This window comes from Eretmochelys imbricata, chromosome 11, assembly GCF_965152235.1.
Source record: "Eretmochelys imbricata isolate rEreImb1 chromosome 11, rEreImb1.hap1, whole genome shotgun sequence".
Classification (NCBI taxonomy): Eukaryota; Metazoa; Chordata; order Testudines; family Cheloniidae; genus Eretmochelys; species Eretmochelys imbricata.
This window is the reverse complement of record NC_135582.1, coordinates 23,070,259-23,091,273: the sequence shown is the minus strand read 5'-3', so window position 1 is coordinate 23,091,273 and position 21,015 is coordinate 23,070,259. Positions and strand designations below refer to the sequence as shown.

Sequence of the window (21,015 nt, the reverse complement as noted above, 5' to 3'; positions counted from 1 at the left end):
TTGAAACTGCTTCAAAGTAGTTCTGTTTACTGATGCTATATCATCAACAAAATAAACAAAGGCAAGTCATGCTGCAGGACACTGCTATGCACTACTTGATGAAACTGAAGTGTTCAAAATGCACAGAAATAAGCTATTGTGCACACATTTTAAATTAATTAGGCCTCGTTCTGATCAGATTTACCTTAGTTTAGAAAAGGAAAAACTCCATTAAAAACAGTGAAGTTAAACATGTGCAAGATCAGAATCCAATCCCAAAACCTTCCTGCCTGAACTTCATTTGCTGTAGGTTTATATATTTTTCCACCCAGATAATATGGAAATTTTGCCATCCATATTAATTAATTATGTATAGTCCATCTCTTTGTTGGCATGCGTTTACTAAGACATGTACATGTCTTAGTTAGAACTCAAATTCCACATTTCCTGTAACTTTGGGTGTTCGATTTTCTTTAACACAAAATCTCAATAGTCATTTTCTATTTGTAAACTATAATTCTTGGTCTCAGACAGAGTATCCAGGGCAAATCAAACTCAGAATTCTGTAGCCAGTTCTGATACAACTCATCGACAGAAACTAACATTGCTCTGTTTTAGTCAAGAATGAATGCTTTATTATTGGCACCTTAGAGACGAACAAATTTATTAGAGCATAAGCTTTCATGAGCTACAGCTCACTTCATCGGATGCATACAGTGGAAAATATAGTGGGGAGATTTTATATACACAGAGAACATGAAACAATGGGTGTTACCATACAGACTGTAACAAGAGTGACCAGGAAAGGTGAGCTATTACCAGCTGGAGAGCGGGGGTCGGGGGAGAACCTTTTGTAGTGATAATCAAGGTGGGCCACTTCCAGCACTTTACAAGAACAGTGGGAGGGGAAATAAACAAGGGGAAATAGTTTTACTTTGTGTAATGACACATCCACTCCCAGTCTTTATTCAAGCCTAAATTAATTGTATCCAGTTTGCAAATTAATTCCAATTCAGCAGTCTCTCTTTGGAGTTTGTTTTTGAAGTTTTTTTGTTGAAGAATTGCCACTTTTAGGTCTGTAATCGAGTGACCAAAGAGATTGAAGTGTTCTCCGACTGGTTTTTGAATGTTATAATTCTTGACATCTGATTTGTGTCCATTTATTCTTTTACGTAGAGACTGTCCAGTTTGGCCAATGTACATGGCAGAGGGGCATTGCTGGCACATGATGGCATATATCACATTGGTAGATGCGCAGGTGAACGAGCCTCTGATAGTGTGGCTGATGTGATTAGGCCCTATGATGGTCTCCCCTGAATAGATATGTGGACACAGTTGGCAACGGGCTTTGTTGCAAGGATAGGTTCCTGGGTTAGCGTTTTTGTTGTGTGGTGTGTGGCTGCTGGAGAGTATTTCTTTCAGGTTGGGGGGCTGACTGTAAGCAAGTACTGGCCTATCTCCCAAGATCTGTGAGAGTGATGGGTCTTCCTTCAGGATAGGTTGTAGATCCTTGATGATGCGTTGGAGAGGTTTTAGATGGGGGCTGAAGGTGATGGCTAGTGACGTTCTGTTATTTTCTTTGTTGGGCCTGTCCTGTAGTAGGTGACTTCTGGGTACTCTTCTGGCTCTGTCAATCTGTTTCTTCACTTCAGCAGGTGGGTATTGTAGTTCTAAGAATGCTTGGTAGAGTTCTTGTAGGTGTTTGTCTCTGTCTGAGGAGTTGGAGCAAATGCGGTTGTTTTGTAGAGCTTGGCTGTAGACAATGGATCGTGTGGTGTGGTCTGGATGAAAGTTGGAGGCATGTAGGCATGAACCAGTCTGAGAACACTTCAATCTCTTTGGTCACTCGATTACAGACCTAAAAGTGGCAATTCTTCAACAAAAAAACTTCAAAAACAGACTCCATAGAGAGACTGCTGAATTGGAATTAATTTGCAAACTGGATACAATTAATTTAGACTTGAATAAAGACTGGGAGTGGATGTGTCATTACACAAAGTAAAACTATTTCCCCTTGTTTATTTCCCCTCCCACTGTTCTTGTAAAGTGCTGGAAATGGCCCACCTTGATTATCACTACAAAAGGTTCGCCCCCTCACCCCCGCTCTCCTGCTGGTAATAGCTCACCTTTCCTGGTCACTCTTGTTACAGTCTGTATGGTAACACCCATTGTTTCATGTTCTCTGTGTATATAAAATCTCCCCACTATATTTTCCACTGTATGCATTCGATGAAGTGAGCTGTAGCTCACGAAAGCTTATGCTCTAATAAATTTGTTTGTCTCCCAGGTGCCACAAGTCCTCCTTTTCTTTTTATGGATAGAGACTAACACGGCTGCTGCTCTGAAACCTGCTTTATTATTCAGTTTGTAATGAAATGAAAACCCACTGATCATGCTTTGTTGCCATGCTTTTGGACATATAATCATATTTATTCTGATAATTTCAGAGTTAGGCCAGCTAATGTAGCTAATCAAATAGCAGTGCAAGTCATCTAGATTTAGTTTTCCAGCAAAGCCTTTCAGATTCTTTCCAATCCAAAAGAATAATGAATAGGTAGATATTCAAAGGATGGCTATATATTTTAAATAAATAAAACATCAAGAGTGTTTCCGGCACATTCAACATCCAAGTATAAGCCACTTTCCTCGGTTTCAAATCTCTGCCTGGACTCTCGTTTTACTCCCCTTCCTACTGTTTCCATTCATCTAGCACCAATCCTTTCAGTCCTTTCCCAAAACGTCACCACTTTTGGTACCAGATAACTCTTGCCATCTGGCACAGACTTCTCCATGATCCATCTAAACGATGCTCCACCCTGTTAGGTTTATATTTCTGATTTCTCTCACACTCAGTTATTGGTCTTATGAACAAATGATTTCATGGTTTCAGAAGAGAACTGAGCCTGATTCTTCTCTATACTCATACTCAAAGAGTTCAGTGATCTCCATTAGCTCTGCTAATGTGTAAGGGTTTGCAGAATTTGGCTAAAGTTATATTTTATTACTTTTAGGGAGACAAAACTGAAGAATGAGAGCAATTGGTTGTTCACTCTACCAATATGCTCTATGGATTACCCAAGAATTGTCAAACCTCATATTTTATAAATCACTGTCAGATTTTAAGAGGATAGTTGCAAAAGCACCTAAGTGAGTTAGGTGCACATGTCCTATTGACTTTCAGTGGTCTTAAATCCTGTAGGTGCTTTCAAAAATATTCCCTTTACATCTTTAGATAGAATGGATCCAAATTATCTGTTGTATCCACAGTTGGTAGGCAAGGGATGAGCCCTTTCAGGAAGACAGTTATAGCCCCTGATTCTTTGTCTCACCCCAGTCACAGCTGCAAGTAAAAGCTGTCTGGTGACTACTCTAACACTTTCAAACTGGCAACAGTCCCTAAGGGAATTTGAACCAGCTGAAGATACCCAGAGCTCAGCACATGCCAGCTATGTCATATCCCCATTTGATATTCTGTCACACTAGTTGCTGTAGGATAGATGTCATGGAGCCTACTATGCCAGCTCTAAAAAAGGGCCTCACCAAAGGGCAGGGCTAGAAGCAGAATGGCCCATTCCTTGAAATCATTCTAATCCAGTAGAGATCATTGAGGCTCACCTATGGAGCAGACCTGTGGAAGCATCACTGCTTCATTGTTGTAAAGACCTAAATTACTATATAGCCCAGTCTTCAAAGGTCTTGGCACAGCATATTAAGCAGTGTTTAGTCTTACTTCTCTCCAGCACGTAATCCACACCTACTCCTACCTTGGAAGCAATTCAATAACTTCTAGTGATGCCACGTGCAACCTGGTTAATTGACATGCACATTTTTTACTCCACCTGGCAGGAGTTATATGTCCTGAAGATGCATCCTCCCCTCCTCTTGTGTCCTAGATGCAGTGGGGCACAAGTCTAGCACATACAGCTCTTCATGGATGACATGAGGAGCAGGACAGAGATCGAGGGGAGATGACTGAAGGGACAATGAACCTTTAAATAAGAGAACTAGGAAGGGTGAATAAGTTTGGTGACAGTAAGACCTAAATCTTTACCCAAAGTTCACACGTTATCTTGAGGTTTGAAATAATTTTGTTACATTTCCCTTCTTCTACTAATCTTTGCTCACATCTCTGCTTGTTCTTCCCCCACTCCAGAAGCATAAATGGGAAAACATTGCAAAAAAGACATGAGTCCCTTTTGTGTGTAGACAAGATCTAAGTTTCAGATAGTGACCAATTCGGTGAAATAAAATACTGTTACGCACAATTTTATACCCTCTTACCACCTAAATATATAGTCATCTCTTTTGTAAGGCTACTGTTAACTGACTCCCATATTTACCAAACTCACACTGTATAAACTTTACCTTACCGTAAAACCAGGGTATGAACTAGAGGTACACTAGTTGCCTTACTAAAATAAATCAATTTAATATATAAATAACAGCTGAAGAAAGGAAAGTTCTCATTGTTAGATCCTCGCTACTGAAGCCCTATATAAAATTCCAAATCCTCGGATAGAAAAAAATTATAGCTCTTGATTCAACTCCCATGACATCAACAAAAGCCTTTCCATTGATTTCAATCGGTATGTTGGACTGGGTCCCTATAGTGGAAGTGTTATAACAACCTTTTTTTAGCATTCAGATCCTGGAATGTCAACCCTAGAATAATGCCTTTCTCATCCTTGAAAGCCATTTATCTTGCCATTCAATGAAATGGCATTTGGATGAAAAAAAAAATTAAGCAACATTGTTTTCCATACAATAAAATGATCAGCACATGAGAAATATATAAACTTCTGAATTGGCTCTGATGGATGCCAGGTTCTTCTCCTTCCAGCCCTCTCCACTCAGGAATGAACCTGGGTCATCACAGCCGTGAGCAGCAATAAAAATAAACAGAGTAACCACACTCAGTTGGATCAGAGCTTAAATAAGCAATTTGAGAAAGTTCTGTTTATGGAAGTTCTTTAGGTCAAGGATTCCAGGCTTAAACCCAAAGCAATTACCTGCTAAGTTTTAAAAACAAATTGAATATGGAACATTAATCAATAAATCAACAGGTTCTCAAGTGTTTTTAGTAGATTCAATCATCAGGACTCATTAGCCTAGAAAAAAATAGTAAACTGAGGCTGGATAAAATGTTACGCTTTTAAATTTGTTTAAGAAACAAGTGCTGTATTAGATCAATCTGTAGTTACTAAAATATCTAATCACAGAAATAAAACCTAGTTCTTTACCTTAAAGACTTTGTACCCAAAGGGAGAATGAAATGAACAAATTCCCTCTTACCTGAAAGACATTCTTTCTACTAGATTTCTCTGTAGTCCATTCAATTTGAGCGCCACACAAATCCACCCATTCTGGTTTATATCCTGCTTTCTGCAAATAAAAATTAAATACAAAATATAAATTGAATGTACAGATATGGGGACAGTTGCCAGATAAAAAGAGAGTGGATCAAGTTCAACTGGCAGAGAATTCGAGCATTGTTGCTAGCACCACTCTGAAGGGCCTATTAATCCTCCCTTTAATACAATATATATCCCTTTTTCAGGGTTCTCAGTGGGAATTACATGTGTGTGTATGTGTGTGTGTGTTATTTTAAAAAATCATTGGGCTATTTCCTAATTAAAGCAAAAGAAAAAAAAATGACTAGATATTTCCTATTTTTTGTAATGCTTACTTCGCACCACTGAACCTGAAAAATGCTTGTGCAGAATAGATTAGTTCTCACTGATACAGCTGGAAAGAACTGAGACTGTAGAAGAATGTGTACTTCAGCTCCACAGTAGGCCATCTTTTTATCTGAGCAAGTTACCACGGTCTCAATCCCATGAGATGCCCACATCTGTGAGTTCCACAAAAGTCAACAGGTTTGAGATGCACTAAGTATCTCTCAGGAGCTACTCAACACCTTACAGGCCATCACACATCCCAGACAATAATACTTAAAAAAAAAATTAGTTCCATAAAGTTCCTTCTGCGTTTGGTGAGGGCAATAGCTGACTGATGTTAATAGTCACCTTGACTCATCTTTTTTGTCCCTCATTTTTACTACTACTAGTACAACTACTTATACAAGGTTTGTCATCAGTAGATCTCAAAGCACTTTACAAAGGAGGACAGTATCATTTTGCCCTTTCAGATGGGGAAACTGAGGCACGAGGGGGGCCGAGACAAATAGGAATACAACTTAGGTCTCCTGAATCCCAGTTCAGTGCTCTATCCACTAGGCCATATTGCTACTTTAAACAATTCTAACATTAAGAGTGACATCGGTTGTAAAGAAAACTAAATGGCAGCAGGCACCATGACGATTCCAGCACAATCACACTTTTCAGCTTCCTAAAAATGCTCACTAAATTTCTCTGACATTGTTATTAATGGCTAAAAAACATGTATTTCCAGAGTTGCTTTGAATTGGGTAAAAGAAAGGATCAATCTGTGTTGAGAGAAGCACAGTAAAAAATCATGGTAAAAAGCTTTGCAGTCAGGGAACCTGGCATTTTTCAGGACTGGAGTTATAATTATACTCATAATTTGCCAAACCACAACACTTCCGTGTCTCAGGACCCTTGGCAATAACAGGCCCTATAATTGGTCTTTGTTCCTTGTTTCCAAAAGGGAAATAAAAGATATGTTATTCAAAAGAGAAGGAGCTAAAGCTAAAGCACTAGGCTGGAAGAAATAGGTACATTCTGTGGGGTATTGAGGACTGTCATTTAAAAGTGAGGAAGGGAGGGTTCCTGGTTCTGCTTGCAGACTCAGGGGCTCTGCAGGAAGTTGTGCAGTGCACTCAGAATTACTCTGCAAAAGCCAGCATAAAAGCAATGTGGGTTGAGTTGTGCCTGTCTGCCATAAGGTGTAGCCTGTTTTCTCTTTCTCTGTTTTTGGGTTATTGTGTGTTAAAAACATAAATACTCATACTGGAAAGTTACAGTGTAACACTGCTTTGTTTTTAGAATCCAGAATTTTATCTAATTTCTCAGTGTGTATGCTATGAAGTTAACAGGTTCCATATCTAACTCTGCCACAGACTTCCTGTTTAGCCTTTGACAAGCAGCTTAACCTCCCTAAACCTCAATTTCTCCATCTGCAAAATGGTAATATTGATACTTAATTTCACAAGGATGTTGTGAAGCTTAATTAATTTTTTTAAGCATTTTGAGATCTTCAGATCGAAGATTTTGAGGGGCAAATTATTATTACAAGCCAAATATTTTAATAGAAATGTCCAAGTTACAAAATTCTGTACTGCACAACTTTTAGAAATATATATGTACACACCATATTCATGGGACAGATCAATCACTCCAACTGTAAAATCGATAGCAGGGGCTCAGAGACAGGAATATCTATAAAGCACCTGTCAAGGATTCCATCCAAAATGCTCTGTCAACCTCTATCAAGGTTTGCACTCCCACAGAATAGACATGTGCAGTTCCCTGGGGAACTGGTGCAGATTTTGTCAGACAAATTTGTTTGCTCCCTCTCTTTGGATAAAATCACAAAGTTATTGGCTGTGCCTGCAAATACTTACATATCTAGGGTGAAGGAAAAGACTACCCACTCAACCAAAATTTGGAAGGTGTAAACACCAGTGAACGAAAGAAAATCTTGGAAAAATATAAGAAAAAAAGGAAGAAAGTAAAATTTTGGATGAGATCAGGATAAAGCTCCTTGACAGTGAGATCACAGAATCATAGATATGTAGGGCTGGAAGGGACCTAAAAAGGTCATCAAGTGCACTCCCCTGCACTGAGGTTGAACCATGTAAATGTAGATCATCCAACCTGTTCTTAAAATCCTCCAAAGATAGGGTTTCCACAACCTCCCTTGCAAGCCTATTCCAAAGCTTAACTATCCTGATAGTTAGAAAGTTTTTCCTAATATCTGACATAACACTTCCTTGCTGCAGAATAAGCACATTACTTCTTATCCTACTCCAGGGGACATGGAGAACAACTGATCGCTATCCTTGTATATACTGTAATATACTTGAAGACTATTATTAGGTCCCCCCTCAGTCTTCTTTTCTCAAGACTAAATGTGCCCAGTTTTTTTAACCTTTTCCTGATAGGTCAAGTTTCCTAAACCTTTTCTCACTTTTGTTGCTCTCCGCTGGACTCTCTCCAATTTGGCCACATCTTTCCTAAGTATGGGACCCAGAATTGGACACAGTGCTCCCTCAGTTTCCCCATCCCATTAGTTTCCCCATCCCTCAGTCTTCCCATCCCACAGTGCCTCAGTTTCCCCATCTGTAAAATGGAGACAATGATACTGACCTCCTCTGAAAAGTGCTTTGAGATGTCTGGATGAAATTCACTATATTAGAGCTAGGTATCATTATTACCAAAATGGATCTCCAGAGGAAACATGTGGCCCCTATTTAAGTCTACAGGAAGTCCATGAACATGTCTGAAAGTAGAATATGGCCTTGTGTTGTCCTACGTGCTGTACGATTCACAGTCTGCTTCATAAGCATGTAGGCATAACTAACACATCCTGTAATTGAGTGAGTTAAAGCTACCATGAGAGACCTAATAATTAATTACCTTGTTTTGTGCTTTTCAGTCAGACCATTTATGTTATATCAATGTTGTTGGTGGGGGTTATACTGTAAATTGATATAAGTGTCTGTTACAATGAAATCTTCCTCTGCATGAATATGGATTTAGGAGGCATTTACAAGGCAGTTTGCACATGTGTTAAATATCCTCTATTCAATAAACTCTTCAGAAAAACACTGCACTCATCCTTCTCTCGGTCAAAACTACAAATCTTTGAAAACAGAATTTTACGTAGGGAATTCTTGACAGCCTGATACAAGCAGAAGCTAGGAATGGAGCTATGATCCTTTTTGATCATGTTATCAATTTAAAATACAAAAAAAATAGGAGTTCAACAGGTTTTGTGACTTCTATAAAGTGGAATGAAATACAGATTTTTGACTAGGAATGATCAAGTCAGGAGCAAAAAATACAAATTCATTAAACCATTGCATTTTTATTAATATTTTAACAGTTTTTTAAACAACCATCTCTCAATCTCTCCTTTTATGCTTTACACTAACATTTTTTCTAATTAATACTAATGACGAGGCCATACGTCAGTGCTAACTTGAAAAGAACAATGGGCCCGATCCTTCTGTCATTGAAGTCAACAACAATTTTATTACTATCTTATCTGGGATCAGGCCCTATATCTGCAATAGGGATACAAAAGCAAGGAATAACACAGTAAACTGTATGGCTAAAGGTAAAATCAATTCTGTGTATTAGATTATTATTAAAAACTATGGTAAATATATACTTAAATTGCCAATAAACATTACTTCTTCAGCATTAAGAGAGGGATTATGTGTATGTGATTTCATTTCCCCCCTCATGTTGCCTGAGTGACTTTACAGTGAAGTATTGTTCTTTTTATCATGATTCATCGTTATTTTAAATTTTCACTTTATATACAGTACTTAAGAATTAATGAATTAATAACCTTATAATCCAAAGCAGTATTTATCTTTTTGTTAAATCACATCATTTTCCTGTTATAAATAAAATTGCTATGTTATTAAATTCAGACTACAATGAATGAACATTGACTTTATTGCATTATTTAATTAATGGTTGAGTTCCCCCTTTGCCGAAATAAACAATATTTGAAAAAAAATCAGTAAACAAATGATTCTTAATGAAGTTTATTGTATTATTCCTTTTCAGCTGTCAAAATTATAGCAGGATGAATGGGTTTAAAAAACCAAACATTGCATTAGATGCATCAGATAGAGTCAGCTTGCCTGGATTTAGCTACTTTGAGCAGGAACTTCTCTGATGCGTTAGGTTTGGGTTTGACATGTTGGATTATGACATAATTGCCAGTGATAGTCATCTACTGTTTCCCCATGTAAAATATTTGACAGTACAGCAAAAAAAAAAAAAAAAAAAAAGCAAGTTCAAATCTGCAGTCCAAATTTTTGATGTATTTCTGAACTTTCAGACTAATAGCCCAAAAGCCAAAGTCTAGCTCATTTTTGTTTTGTCCCCAAAATACACAAACATACAGCAACATTAATTCATGCCTGTAATTTTGTTCCAGGTAAATACTGCTGCCATAGCCCCACCACCTAAAAGATCATTTCTGGGAGAGGAAGACTAATCTGAGTGAGGGGATGTGTATGGGGCTATGGTAAGATCAGAGGGAACACAAGCTGAAATGGGTCATGACATGAGATGTGACAAAATGAGGAAGGCCAGCAAAGAGAAAGGAGAGGATTGGGCCAGGACCTGGAAAGTTACCGCAAATGGTTTCTCAGTTTGGTCATGTGCACATAATGGTTGTTCTGCTAAATTTGACCTTTTATAAAAAAAAAAGTAAGACAAACATACAAGGATGTGAATATTATTTCACTGACACTGAGCACTGCTGAAGAAGTGCATTTTCAGGGCAGGCTGTTGGCTTGGAATGAACTGCTGTTTCATAAGATGTAAATACTTATTTCATATTTAAATAGAGTTAGATTTAGATTTGGACCATATCCTCATTCTCTGGTAAGGTCCATTTGCACCACTCATTAAACAGCCCTAAAGGAGCTGATGAAAATTCTTCCAGTGTGGGGGAATCTTGGACTAACATAAAAATATGTTGCTTTTACTCAAGCCTCTAAGTCTCCTGTCATACAGGAAGGCAAGAAGCCTGCAGAGGGCCTGGAGGAGATGTGACAGGGGTTGGAGAAAGTGGGGCTGGGGTTGGAGTATATATAATACACTCTAACAAACCTCAGGTGGTGGAATGGTCCTCACTCCTAGTGCAAGTTAGAGTAGCCCTGGTGGGGGTTCTACATTTTGCTAGGGCTGGCTCAACACCGTGGCTGGCCTCACATCCTGGAAGATGAAAAGGGAGCAAACAGCCACCTTTCCTTCCCCTGCCTAAGATGTGCCATGTGTGAGTTCAGTGCAGCTCATGACCTTCATGGAATCCACATCTAACAGGTGATCTTTTCTGGTCTAGTTTTAAATATCTGGCAAACCCAAAGATGAATTTTCTCTCAACTTTGGAATTTCAGGCCTGACCCTGTACCAAATTGATTTAATGGAATTTTAACTAGAGGGGGTGCAAGATTAAGTATTTGGAACCTGAATCTACAAGGTGTGGAGTCCTTCCTGCAAGCAGCTGAGCATCCTCAATACCCTTGTAGGGTAAGCCCTTACCCATGTTGGGGAGGGAGCTGTGCCAACTGATAGAGTAGGATTCAGCCAAAGATCACGTATAGATCCTCTGAGAGGCTATAGCTTGACTTCGGAGTTGTTCTGCTATGGCAACAAACAGACTAGATGACTTTCTGATCAGTTTTATTCGCTGCAGGTAAAATGCCAATGCTCATCTTACATCAAGGAAATGGAGTCTTCTCTCTTCACCAGAACATGGGCTTTGGAAAAAAACAAAGCGAAGTGAATTGACTAGTTTATGTGATATTTTAAAATTATCATAGGAGTGAATTTTGAGTGTTCTCATAGCCAGACTTTGTCCTTATGGAATATTCTGTATGGCAGATCAGCAATTAGTGCCCCGAGTTCACCTACCCTTCTGGGTGAGGTGATGGCAACCCAGAAGGTAACCTTTATTGATGGCTGAGATGTCAAACGTAGTTAACAGTTTAACGAGTGACTGAGTGTGTGCCAAAAGTACTAAGTTAAGGTTCCAGGAGGAGTAGGTTTCTTTACTGGTGGAAATGTTCTGATCAGACCTTTCAAGAATTTTCAAACATATGGTGGTTACTGAGTGAATAAAGATTGAGTAACTGTCCGATGGTGACTTACATGCATTGATTGCCACCAGACGAATCTGTAGCGAGCTAAGGGAAAAAGCTGTTGTCTTGAGAGTAAGAAACATCCGCTGCCTCTGGAAATATATGGTTTTGCTGCACCCAGATAGAGAAATGTTTCAACTGGGCTAGGTAACATTTTCTGGTGGAATCCTTTCTGCTATTATTAAGAATGGTTTGCAGAGCTTTAAATCAGGAACATTCAAGGCTGGATGCTCACCCAAATACCAAGCCATGAGATGAAGTGCTTCATGGCTAGGGTTCTTGACTCTACCATACCGCTGAATCAAGAGATTCAGAAAGGAAAAGATGTTAATTGGCAGATGGGATGCCATTCATTGGAGGTTTGGAAACCAGATTTACCTGGCCCATTTAAGGATGATGAGGATAACTCATGCCCAGGCCTGTCAAATCTTCCATAGACCTCAAGGCATACCTTGAATGAGATGGGAGAGAAAGCATACCTCAAGTGATCTGACCAAGGCATTAGGAAAGCATCACCTCTGGAGTGCTTTCCTTGAGCTCCCCTGGAGGAGTATATGTTGTATTTCCTGTTTGTCAGAGTGGTTCCCCACTGAGTGAAAATGCTGTTCAGTACTGTCTTGTGTATCTCTGACTTGTGATCACTGGTGAAATGCCTGCTCAAGCTGTCTGCCAGTGATTTCTGGGTTCTAGGAAAGTACACTGCCGATATGGTTCTTGATGTCTCAGTTCCACAAGGTGACTGCTTCTATACACAGGGATCTTGCTCATCCCTGCTTGTTAATGTAGAAGATGGTTCTCATGTTGTCAAACAGTATGAGTACACAGTGAAACTGTATGAATGGCAGGAAAAATTTACAAGTCTCTCAGACAGCCCAGAGTTCCAGAAGATTGATGTGCATTCTGGTCTCTTGGCATTCTGGTCTCTTGGGCATCCAAGTGCCCTAGACCATATCAGTGTAGGATCCCAAGCCTATTATAGAGGCATCCATATTTAACATCTTGTCAAGTGTGGGGGATGGGAAAGGAATACATACATACACACTTGCTTGGGATTTTTCCACCAGTTATTGAGGTCCCCATCCTGGCAGGGATTGTCACTGTGATGTTCATGATGTGTTTGCTTGGTATATATACTGTTCAGAGCCAAGCCTGAAGGCAATGGAGGTGGAGGCTGAGGAATGGAATGAGGTAAGTTCATGACACGATGTGCCCCAAGAGAGAAAGGCAAGACTGGAAAGATGTTTGAGGGTTGTACATAACTTGGTCTATCAAGTTGCTCATGGTATGAAATCTGGCCATGAGGAGATAAGCCTTCAACCTGACTGAGTCTAAGGTCCCTCCTATGAATTCTATGGTTTGCATCAGAGTCAGAATAGACTTTTCCAAATTCACACAGACTTCTAGGGATGAAAGAAGCTAAAGCAGTGATGAAGCTAATGCAAGGGCTTCTAGATGTGTCCTGATAATGAGAAGTTCATTGTCTAAGTAGGAAAGACTGTGAAGCCACTTCATCTGAACTGTGCTGCTACTACTAGAAACACTTGGGTAAAGATTGTGGGTGCAGTTGCTAGACCAAATGGAATCACCTGTATTGATAGTGATCAGGACCCACAATAATACTAAGGGAATCTTCTGTGGACAAAGTGATTGTCCATGTGGAAGTATACATCTTTGATATCGAGAGCTGTGAACTACATGCTCTTTTCCAGGGATGGTATTATTGATGCCAGTTTAACATTACAGAATTTTAGTTTGAGAATAAAAACATTGAATTGGTGCAGAGCAAAAACAGGTCTTATTGCACTCCAATTGTGGGTAAGGAGTGCTAGATGGCCACCAATATATGTGAGGATTGGGTGGCGATGACACCAACAGTGGCCCACAACTCCCAAGTGTCCTGTTGTGCGGTCTGAGGCCTTTTTCTGCATCAAAACAATGTAATATAGGGGTGTTTAGGAGGTGCTTCTGTCCTAATAGGACCCACCATTACCAGATAAAAAAACAGATCTTAAGACCTTTAAAGAAAACTTTGTTTGATGTCATTCTATCTGGCAAGGAATCACTTATCAATAGTTGTGACTGTGAAATCTATACTTTATGGTTTTACCTTTACGGTCTCTACTTCTCTATTGTTTATCTGGATGGTTTCTGTCTGTTGCATAGCTATTTTTGCAACATTTAAATCAACTAAGGCGGTGAGGTATGGTTGGTTAAATAATTGTTCATAATGGGCTAGAATTGGTGAAAAAGACTGTTTTGTAGTAGGTTATTTTAAAATGATTGGTTAAGGTATAGCTAAACAGGACTCAAGTTTAACTATATAATCTGGGGTTCAAAAGGAAGTCCTTTGGAATCTAACTCCAGGACACAGACCAAGATCAGAGCTGCCAGACCTCAACACTGTGCCGACCTTACTGTGCAGAAGCTGGAACCCCAGATGATCTAATCTTGACTGACCATCAAGAACAGTTTATCTGCCTTATTGGGAGAGGTGAGCATTGTATATTTAGCATGTGTATTCTGTTTTGGTACCTGTTAAGAAATAGAGGTTAAGGATATTACTGTGTAAGGCTCTTTCACTGGTAAAACACCCTGCAAACCCACAGAAAATTACACCCTGAGCCCGAGGAAATGGGTAAAGGTTGCCCTGAGTCCTGGAACTGGAAAAGGGTGCATCACAATGGCAGTTGCCACTGGCCTTGAAGTAGCGTCTATCACAACAACTGCAGATTGTAATGCAGGTCTGGCCAAGAGCTTGCCTTCATCACTAAGTGCCAGAAATTGACCTTTGTCTTGCTGAGGTAATTTGTCTTTAAAATCTAAGAACTTTGAATAATTCAGAAAATCAGACATAGACATCAGTGTCTGATAGTTCAACATGCTGAACTGGAGGTTGATTTCTTCCCCATCAAGTCCATACATTTGGCCTTCTTATCGGAGGGGATGGATCTTGGATGTTGCTGCATTGATCTTTCTGTGGCAGCCTGAACAACTAGGGAGTTCGGTGCATGATGGTGAATAGAAACTCCATTGCCTTAGCCAGGACAAAGTAACATTTCTCATCCCTCTTGGGGTAAGGGCACATGTTGCTGGTGTATGCCGTAAGGCTCTTGCTGTTTCCAGTATAGCTTCCTTCACCAGTAGTATTATCTGGCTGGACCCTATGGGTTGCAGGATGTCTAAAAGCTTGTGTTGTGTATCCTGGGCCTTCTCTAGGGAAATATGGAGCTCCTTCAACACCCTGTGTGGCAGCTTTTGAAATTGCTTGTGGTCATTGTAACGGACACTCACTCTCCCGCTCGAAGGGAGGCTACTCATTCAGGTTGCCTTCGGGCTTGTCTGACCAAGCCACAAAGCTGCAGAACAGTCTAGGGCCCTTTGTCTCCCCTCAAGGTCCTCTAGTTCCCAGCCCCCACAACAGGGCTGGGCCCCAGACAGTTGTGGCCAGGCTTTAGCCTAGGCTTATGGAGGCTGCAGCTGCCAGCAATTAAACACCAGTTATAGGCGGCTGGCTTCAGCCTGCGAAAGGCTTAGGCAGCCAGCAAAGCAACAGTCTACAGGTGGGTTGGGGCCTGAGCTTGAGGATGCTCAGGCAGCCAGCAAGCAAACAGTCTTAAGGCTGGCTTTAGCCTGGGCAAGGCTCAGGCAGCCAGCAAAGCAACAGTCTATAAGGGAGCTGGTAAGGGAAACTCCTTCTTCAGGGCGGGAGCTTCCCTGCACAGTGTAGGGACTCAGCCACCCCAGGGTGGGAGGGGGCAGGGGGACGCCCACCCTACTCCACCGTGTCCCAGCCCAGGGCCCTAGCAGAGGCAGGATTGACTGCCCCTGCTTCGGTGGTGATCCAGCCGCAACACACCAACTGAACCACAACTGGCTGCTCCGTGGCTGCCCCGTGCCATATCCTGCCTCCCTGGGGTTTGGTACCTCTCGCTTCCACGGCTTGTCAGGCTCCTCGGGGTACACTCTTCATCGGGCCACTCCACATTGGGGTCTCCCACTTCTGCAGCTATCGGATAGCCAGGGGTAGGTTCCCCTCCTGGGCATAGCAGTATGGCAGAAGCGTCCTTCTCCTCCCGGGATTCCACCCCAGCTGGGCTGCAGGGCCTTCCTCTTATACTTCCGGCCCTGCCCTGGCACTTCCGGTGAGGGGGGTGGGGCAGGTTATGCTCCGTCCACCAAGGGAAGTGTAGTGGACCCTCGCTCTCCCGCTCAGAGGGAGGCCACTTGGTCTCACTACAGTCATCCAGAGGGGACAGCACAACTGGGGCAACTGCTTCATTCGGAGATGAGGAAGATAGTGTTGCAGGTACCGGTGGAACCGCCAGATCCAGCTCATATTTTTCCTATTCTATAGGGTCAGGAGTAAGCTTTGGTTACTGTCTTAGAGGGGAGGGGTGGAATGATTCCATGTTAGATAGCACTGACCCTGGGAATCATATGTATGGGTCCCATGGGCCCCAGTAGGGCCAGTAGAAGTGTTTGAAGTTGGGTTGCGGAGGTCCCCAAGGCATGGGTACAGTTGGTCCCAAGGGGACATTCTGGGTACAGGTTGGTTTCAGGAGGTTCTCAATGTCCTGTCTGGATGGATCTCTCTTGGAAGAGGTGATGACAGTTCCTCCAGTAGCTCTGAGTCTCCTGATGACAAAAAAAAGACTAGATCCGGTTCAATTGGTAGTGCTAATATCTCAGTGGGAAAAAAGTTGCAGCTAGACAGGATGGAAGAGACTTTTCCTGTAGCCTTTTGACCCCTCCAGGGGATACATCACCCTGGTAACGGATGGTCCTGTCAACAGAGGAGATTGCAGACCTGGGGGAACAAAATATGTCCTCTGATGGAGCAAAGATGTATTTCTTTATTCTCCCTGGAGTGCTCAGGGTTCTGCCTGCCCATACTGACAGACCCAATATAAGGAGGCTCTGGGTTAGCAGGTTCACAGGAGGTTGTGGTGGCACCATCAGAAGCTGAGGTTCCCAACGGGTCTCTTCACAAGAACTGGTGGCTTTTGATCTTTAAACCTGGATTTACCTTAGGTGCTCTATTATTTATTTTATATGAAGTTATTTTAGGAGAATGTATTGCCTGTGAAAGGTTTCAAGCTGACAGCCACTATCTGGTCAAGCACAGAGAGTCGTAACTGTAACACGGAGGGATGATCTGCAGGTGTGAGACAGCTGCCCATTTAGTCTTTGAGCACTCTGTTGAGACTCCTATGAAAGGTAACAATTGGTGCCAGTTGTGGGATTGATGTGGGCAGTTATCCAATAGGTGCATCTCTGAGATACCAGCCCCAAAACACATGCTAACAGAATACATTTTTAAAGCAGATCATTTTAATTAAGCCAATATAATTTTCTAGCCTATAACTCAACATAATCCTATACACAGAATTCCAAATCAATTTTAATTTATGCATAATGTTTGTCTGCATAGCTTCTGAAACATGACATCATCCAGCCATTTCAGTATAAAAAGATATTGAAATGATCATAAAGAGCCAGTGTCCCCATTTCTTTTTTACTATTTTTTTTAACAAACAACCCTTTGCACATGGGAGCAAGGAGGGCCAGGGAATGATAACCTTTTAGACAAGAGGTTATGGCAAACAATAGTGGTGATTTAAGAGCATAGAACTAAAACACTTTTCATCACCTGCAACATATAAATTAGTTTATTGTTTGTGACTCCTGCCAAAGAATGCACCTTCTTGGCCACCCATCACTTCAATAAGGTATGGCAGGTTTGATCAAGCCTTGGGAACCTTTCACAACAGGGCTCTGTCAAACCATTCCTGTTCTGTCCACAGTGTCATACACTTACTGACTTCTCTTTCTGGAGCCCATACAAAGGTTTGTAGGCTCAGACTCCACACTAACTAGCACTGAAGGGATACATGCCACTATTGCTTGTGCAATGTAACTGTCACATCTCTGAAAACTAAGATCAGTGGCCTCTCCTTGGGGCACAATAAAAAGGTACTCCAAATTTCACTTTGTAGTAACTACAGCTTCAGAAATTGCATTAACTGTATTAGAAAGAGTCATAAGAAATGTCTGTAAGGTTAGCTGGATATGGTAGGTGTCACATCTATACTAAGATGAAAAATCACTTTGCTAACTTACAGTGTTTTTCCCTGTGGTAACACCCTTTATTAAGGTGCCATTTATAAATAGTTAATTATTATTTATTAATGCATAAGCCACTTTATAGCATGCTGGATAACAACTGAAATTCATGTATTAAAGATGCACACACTTGGTTTAATACAATTTACGTCTTATAATATCCTTTGCAACAGATTCTCATCGCATCATCTGTTAAGCATTTATTACTAATGCATTTTATAACATGCTTTATAATACATTATTTGAGGAAGTAGCTGCATTTAGTGATCATTTCATAAATAAGAATAAAGCATTTGTAAATGGCACCTTAATTTAAAGTGTTACCTTCACATTACTGGATAGTCATTCACCATCCATCTCATTTTGCAATTATTCTCAAAATGCACCTCTTAATAAAAGACACATTAAGTTGTATTCCTTCCCCCACCCTCAACCTGATTAAAAGTTTGAGTCGTTTTCTTACAGCTGTTCTCAGATGTCTTATGGTTGGCTACTTAGTTTGATTGCATTTATTTATTTATTTTGATGATGCCAAACTTTCTATTTAGTAACATCATTTCTGAAAAGATGAGCACAATAAGATAGATAACTGCATACCAGATTGGCCAGTGCTGGCTGTTTGGATTCTTTGTAGAATTCTATTTTCCCACCAGCAAGAACGATCCAAGAAGTAGACCAGTTTTTCCTTAAAAAAAATAAAATAAAATAAAAATTAATGGATCAAGTAAGCATGAGCTATTTTGGTTGAGGAAGATGACCTGGGTTCCAATCCTTTTTTCAGAAATGAAAATGGTCCAAATTCACACTCTGTGTCAACAAATGCACTTTTGTTGATGTTAATGGAGTTGCACCTGTTCACACCATTTGTTCTGCATTTGGCCCAGTTGGCTTGATGGGCCAATTCCCTGAATTCACATTTAAAGCCCAGCTTGCTCCTATCCATCAAACCACTTAAGCACATGCACAACTTTAACCAAATGAAGAGTCCAATTGAAATCAATGGCACTATTCACATGCTTGAAGTTCACATGTGCTTAAATATTTTACTGCATCAGAGTCCGCATGATCAGCCACCATTTGGAGATTGATATTTTAGATAGGCCCAGGACAGAATAGCAAAGTTGTCATAATATCAGTGTGAGGTATACAGAGCTGTGCACAGGACCTATACTTAAAGATCAATAAATTTTCTCCCTGTCCATAATAAAAAAAAAATAGAATCAAACAAGAGAGGTTTCCAGAAGATCAGGATACACAGTAGTAGTATTTTATGTAAGTTACAAGAAAGTGTGACGACATATAGAAGTTCTTCATTTGTCAAACACAAATAGCAACAACTTCTGTGGAGAGGTATAGAAGGGACAAAAACATTCTTTCAAGGTTGTTAGCAGCACACTGGAGAGAACCACAAAAACAGCTAATTACAAACCATACAGTAGATTATAATATTCATCACTCTGATGGACGCTTGTTCAAAAGCATTGCACTATCATTACTTAATTAACAGAACTAGTCTCACAGAAAAAATATATTTGCAAATAAAAAAATTAAGTTTGATTCTCTGTGATTAGGGGGTCATATTGTCATCCCCAAGAATTTAGACACACCGCAGACAAAAATACTGCAAATCCTAAAAGTGTTGCAAATTTTAGCAGAAACCATTATTCATTCCAAAATGTGTACTAAAAGTGATAATTAATTTCAATTCACTATTGATTACTCTCCTATTTAATATATTTCAGTCATTCTATCAAGGAGCAGAAATAATACCTTGGGTGAAATCCTGGCCCTATTGAAATCAAAGACAAAACTCTCACTGACATTAATGTGGCCAAAACTCTCAGGCATATTAATGACCACCCAGCCTATATAAATAATGAGCAGCAAAACCAAATATCTGAATAAACAATCCATGAACAACCCAGAAGTTGAAAATTATTCACCCAGTTTATTTGGTGAATATTTACTAAAAGCAAACACATTTGAAGAAAATGTGGATCCATTTGTGAAGACTTGATAACCAAAAAAAAAAAAGTGGGATTTTCCAAAGTACCTAAGTAACACAGGAGCATAGGTGCCACGGAAAGTCAATAGAACTTATGTGTCTAAGTGGTTTAGGAGCCTCCCTCTCAAATTCCCAATGAATAACTGAGCCAGATCCTCAGCTGATATAAAGTATGCTGATTCACAATAGCTGAAAATATGGACCATTATTTGCAATAAACTTATCAACAAGCTCTGCTAACTAATCAACACAGTATCCTTATAATGTAGTATTGTAACTATCTGTTGTTATCTGGTATGACAAAATTCCTCCTCTACCTTGGTGGGTCTTGCACTTATTGGCGGATTTGCTCGCCTTGGAGCTTCACGGCAGCCCTCAGCTTGGCCGTTTTTCTGAACCCACAGTCCAGGTCAACTCCTCCTGTGTCTGACCAGGAGTTGGGAGGATTTAGGGGGAACCCAGGCCCACCCTCTACTCTGGGTTCCAACCCAGGGCCCTGTGGAATGCAGCTGTCTAGAGTGCCTCCTGGAACAGCTGTGAGGCAGCTACAACTCCCTGGGCTACTTCCCCATGGCCTCCTCCCAACACCTTCTTTATCCTCACCATTGGACCTTCCTCCTGGTCTCTGATAATGTTTGTACTCCTCAGTCCTCAACGGTCTGCGTTCTCACTCTCAGCTCCTAGTGCCTCTTGCTCCCAGCTCCTCACACGTGCACCACAAACTGAAGTGAGCTCCTTTTTAAACCCAGGTGCCCTGATTGGCCTGCCTTAATTGATTCTAACGGCTTCTTGATTGGCTGCAGGTGTTCTAATTAGCCTGTCTGTCTTGTCTCCAGAAGGTTCCTGATTGTTCTGGAACCTTCCCTGTTACCTTACCCAGGGAAAAGGAACCTACTTAACCTGGGGCTAATATATCTGTCTTCTGTTACTCTCCTGAAGCTATCTGGCCCAACCCTGTCACACTGGGTTTCAAAAATGGCTAGCAATAAAAACCAAGGGGAAAGGTTCTCCAACCAAACCTTACCTCCAGCTCCTAATTTACGGAAGGATCTTCAGTGAGAGTGTCCTTTCTACTGCCTCCTCTACCAGACCAGTGTGC

At 40.7% G+C, this 21,015-nt stretch overlaps 1 protein-coding gene across 2 annotated transcripts in view; it reads right to left on the bottom strand.

The window, feature by feature from the left end:
- ARHGAP15 (Rho GTPase activating protein 15) overlaps positions 1 to 21,015 on the bottom strand; it is a 448,076-nt gene that overhangs the window by 349,162 nt on the left and 77,899 nt on the right. For both annotated transcript variants that reach the window (XM_077829446.1, XM_077829447.1), the window contains exons 5-6: positions 18,509 to 18,596; positions 5,272 to 5,361 (exon numbers count right to left, since the gene is read on the bottom strand). In XM_077829446.1, the coding sequence (XP_077685572.1) occupies positions 5,272 to 5,361; positions 18,509 to 18,596 (178 nt within the window). The remainder of the gene's footprint in view (positions 1 to 5,271; positions 5,362 to 18,508; positions 18,597 to 21,015) is intronic.